Source organism: Barbus barbus, assembly GCF_936440315.1.
Source record: "Barbus barbus genome assembly, chromosome: 18".
NCBI classification, from domain to species: domain Eukaryota; kingdom Metazoa; phylum Chordata; class Actinopteri; order Cypriniformes; family Cyprinidae; genus Barbus; species Barbus barbus.
In genome coordinates, this window is record NC_136746.1 from 24234209 (window position 1) to 24239195 (window position 4987).

A 4987-nucleotide genomic window follows, 5' to 3' on the forward strand; every position below is an offset into this window, starting at 1 on the left:
TAATTTCACAGACGATAACCAAAAACCTTTTGTGATTTATCAACATTACACTAAATGTGGGGTAAGTTGTCACTGTGGAAAGCGGCCTATAAAAAGTCTATCATAAGCTGTGTAGCCACATTTACAGCAAAAAGTACAATGTTTTATTTAACTTATCTTTTTGCCAATAGGAATTATAATTTAAAATGACAACTGTAAAATGACAATTTGCTCCAAACTAATATTTATGAAAAATAGAAAATATATTCAATAAATTTGAATAAACATTCAAATAGCTGTATTTTAAGTGTATTTTTGATGTAATAAATGAAGCCTTGGCAAGTATAAGAAACCTAACATTAAGAAAATGTACTGGGCCAAAGCTTTGGAACAATGTAAAAAAATTATGATTTTCAATGTTTTAACTAATGTATTTTGAAATATAACCCCATACAAAGTGGCATTTAAAAACGAAATTTTCTCAGAACTTTTCTAGAGTATTTTCTGATAAGAAAAGGTGACTTTAAGTGAATATGAAATCAGTTCCCACATATGACAATCAGAAAGTAAACAAATACTTACTCTGTTCTAATAAACATTTTGGGTGAGAAATATTTATCCTAAAAATGTCTTGTTTAAAATAAATGCCACCAAGTTAGTTGTTTTTTTTTTTACTTTTAAATCAAATGCATTAAATTTTTAGTGTATAGCTAAAATATCCAAACACTTTTTGGGGCCACTGTATGCACTCGCAGGGATTTTCTAACTAGCCGACTGAGAGAGTGATGGATGACAAGGAAGAGGAGGAGGAGAAAGGGGTTAGTGTTTCAAGTCCTGCCCTCTGTTCTGTTTCTCCTCCTGCTCTCTGCTTGGAAAGAGGGGGAGGGAGACACGACTCATCAGTTACCACAGGAAACGGAAGAGACCGACAGACAGAAGTCATTTCAAAACCCCGGGGCCGAGCAGAAGAGTCACTCTGTGTGCGTTTGCAGGGTTCTCCTCCTCCAAAACCCTTATCAGCCGCTCCTTGCCTTTCCTGCTGGCTCTTTCTTCTCCTTGTTTCTCTGTTCGTGGCAAACAGCCCCCACCCTGACCTCCAGGAGAAGATCTCTTCAACAAAAAGAGGAGATGCCCCCGCAGCCACAGGTGAAGAGAAGTTTCCTGGAATTCCTCAAGAGCTTTATCGGGATTGTACGGGTCCTCCAGATCCTGCTGGGAGCCGGGCTTTGGGTCACCATCGCAGCCAACAAGTATGAAGGCTCCATTCACTATGTGCTGTTTGTGGCCGTGCTTTTCTGGTTCCTCACATTAGCCATCTTCATCCTCACGCTTCTGGACAAGCAGGACCTCGTTCCCGTCCTCGGAGGAGATCGGTGGTTGTTGAGCAACGTCATCCATGATGTTGCTGCCACTCTGCTGTATCTGTCCACCATTGGGATCATGATCTACAAAACCCAAAAGAACTCCTACTGCAACCTGGACGTCTACAAACATCACTGCTTATACAAGGTCTACCTCACTGCCTCCGTCTTCGCCTGCGTCACCTCCAGCGTCTATCTGCTCTCCGCCGTCTATTGCAGCTGCAGGAAATGTCGAGGTGAGCGGACGGTTGTGTGAAAACTGACTGTATCCCTCACACCCTTCCGCTGCGAGACAATTTGGAAAGCTTTTTGGAGACTTACAAATCTCTTTTTTTTTTTTTTTTTTTATCAAAGCAGAGGGTTGATCCTCTTGCCTCAGGCTTTCAGGTTTGTTTGTTGCTTTTTATACAGTAATTTATAGAGCTTTTGTACTGCAGTCACACACAAAGTCTATTTTACACTTGTGTTTATGTTGCTGGAGCTCTCTCTCTCTCTCTCTCTCTCTCTCTCTCTCTCTCTCTCTATATATATATATAAGTAGTTTTATTTTTTTGTATTGTATAACTGACAACTTAAAGAGCAGTTTGTTGCTTATCGAAACCATATTCTTCATGTTTTGTTCTTTTAACCTTTTGATATGACATTGAGCGATTTAAACGAGGGTCTGCTTCATGTCAGTGTCTTTCATCAATAGTACTTGACTATTTGACAATCCTACAATAAATCGCACCACATCAAAGATCTCCACTTGGTCCACCTTTAAAGAGAGGAAATATTTCATGCAGACAATCATGTTTTAGAATGAAGTGTAATATGTGGCTGTTAGCAAACATTTAATAAATAAGAACGAAATCAAGTAAATGCAAATTCATTTGTGTTTTGTGTGATGTTTGAATAAACGGTTTCCTACTTTTCTGGTAAATTTAAGAATAGAGGCTGTAAAACGCTAGTCAGACCACAATGTAATGTGCTCTTGTGTTGGTTGTGGATCATTTGCAAAGAACAGAGATGTTGGGACAGCTGCCTGGTTTTTTTTTTTTTTTTTTCATACAGTTATGAGTTTTAGGAGGAATCCAAAGTCCAAACCACAAATTGTGTGTGAATGTGTTTCTACATTTCAGAATGTTACGTCATAACATACAGTTCTTTGTTTAATACAGTACCGGTCAAAAGATTGGAATTAAGCTGTTTTTTTTTTTTAAATAAGTCTTTCATGTTCACCAGTGCTATATTTATTGGATGAAAAATAAGTGAAAACAGTAATATTGTGAAATGTTTTTATTATTTAACTTTTCTTTTTTAAATAGTATTTTTTAGCAGTCATACTCCAGTCTTCAGTGTCATGTGATCCTTCAGAAATTACATAATATGCTGATTTGGTGTTCAAGAAACTTTTTTTCTTATTAATATTGAAAAGCGTTTTTGCTGGTTAATGTTGGTTAAAACCGGGATACATATTCACAAGTTTGGGGTAAATAAAAAATAATTGCTTTTTGTTTTACACATTAAATAGACCAAACGTGACACACATTTATAATGGTACAAAAGATTTCTATTTCAAATAGTTGCGGTTCTTTTGTACTTTTTGTCAAAGAATTCTGAAAAAAAAATGCATCATGGTTTTCACAACAATATATTGTATTATATTATAAGAGCAGCAGCAGCTTTCAAATTTGACGATAATAAGAACTATTATTAATAGAACACCAATAACAAAAATTCAAATCCACGCATTTGAATGCTTTCTAAAGGATCATGTGACATTGAGGACTGACTGCTGAAAATTCTTTACGTTTTAAAATATATTAAAATGACTTTTATATTTTGATCAAATAAATGCAGCCTTGATGAGCATTCTTTCAAAAACAAACAAAAAACACAAATCCTAATATAAAACGCTTCACTAGCAGAACAGATTGCTGGACAAACATTTGTTCAATGTGTTTTGACGTGTTGTCTACTGCCCTATTCCTTTAAATGGAGTGCTATGATGGTAATTGCTTCCTCTAGCAATACAGAACAGTATGTTCACACTCCCTGGAAAAAAAAAGTTATTAAATGACATCAATTTTTCAATGCTGGAGGATCAGTGTTTACAAAATCTGTTGAACTTGAAAGACTCTGTCTCTGTCTAAGCTTTCTCTTTCTCTCTGGCATAGTAGGATATTTTCTGCTCCTCAATGTCATCCTATTATTGAGTAGCCAAACTTTTGATTTGCAGCATTAAAGTGTATTTTGGTATGTTCTTTTTATGTGATGTTTGTCTAAAACTTGATATCACAAGAATAAGCCAATAATAATAACAATAATAATAAATAATTTTGTAAATGTAATATTTTTTAATTGAACAGCAGTGACTGCCTACAACAATAATATTCTGGTTATAATAACAATAAATATAAATAATATTAAAAAATTACAAATACATATTTCTGTCCGAAAGCAATCATTCTAGATTATTTCAATACAGATATAATTCAGATAAAATAGATTACTTTGCTTTTAAGTGGCTCAAGCAAAATAAGGTGTCTTTAAATGATTAAATTGGTAAATCAAACATGCTATTCTTCAAAAGTGCTCATTGTTTCAAGCCAGTATCTTTTAAAGCTTTCATTTCCAGGCAGCGCTTGCCATTTTTGTGTGAAATATGCATTGGACATTCAGTGAACATAGTTGTGTAGAGAGAAGTATTGGAAATTACATCATGTTATTTTTATCACTCTAGCAACAGAGCTAAAGGTGGTATAGAGTGAGCCAAACAATATGAACTGGAATTGGCCATTGGAGCATACTCACTATATGAAATATTGAAAGATTAAGAATGCATGGACACATTTGTATAACATTCACTACCAGCACTGGTTATGAAGCAAGGCTATACAAATAAATGAATGTATAATGACTCATATATGGCCAGAGGTAAGGTCAACAAATGATCATTCAACAGGAATTACACAGTTTGGCTGTCCAGCTTTCATTATTACGGACGGATTGTGATGTGTGGTAAATGCAGGAAGCAGCAGGAACTCCCTCGGGAGCTTCGAGTGGGGTACAGCCTTCAGAGGAAGCTCTCCGGTTCAAGCATGTTGACAGAAACACATGGATGTCGTTAACTGATGAAAACCATGCAACACATTGCTGTACGCATGCCAAGACTTTAACTAAAATGGCTTTATATTCATGACTTTGTCAAATAAACCCGAATGGAGACTGACTTCATTTTATATTCTCATTTGCACATCATCCAGGTGCCTCTTCCAGTGTTTTGAAGCTGTTGGCTTTGTCTCCCGTGACTAAAGGAGTTGTTTTGTTTAATTGCTCCATGTGGGCCTCGTATTCACAGGACAAGTCATCAGAGCTTCAACGAGAGCAGGCCTGCACATGTGGACCGTTAACCACACGCTCTGCACAGAGTGCTGAGACGCGCATTCCTGTGTGACGCGCTTCACATGAGGAAAAAAGAAAACAGTGTAAATCAGTGAATGGACAGACTAAGTCTAAAAGGAAAGAAGTATTATGCAAGATCTTTGAGAAAATGATGGCAAGGGTAATATTTAATTGTTGTACCAGTGTCTGATGCATTTTGAAGGGCTCTTAAAAGCATGCATGCGTCCCAATGTGCATACTATCTATTCTAAATTCTATGT

General features: G+C 36.2%; 1 protein-coding gene across 1 annotated transcript; it reads left to right on the forward strand.

Annotated features, from left to right (window-relative positions):
* The first annotated feature begins 911 nt into the window (after positions 1 to 911).
* On the forward strand, positions 912 to 2198 carry LOC306884047 (MARVEL domain-containing protein 1-like). Its single transcript, XM_079439685.1, has one exon. It carries the CDS (start codon positions 1108 to 1110, stop codon positions 1594 to 1596), a length of 489 nt encoding a protein of 162 aa, XP_079295811.1. The 5' UTR covers positions 912 to 1107; the 3' UTR covers positions 1597 to 2198.
* Positions 2199 to 4987: the final 2789 nt, after the last annotated feature.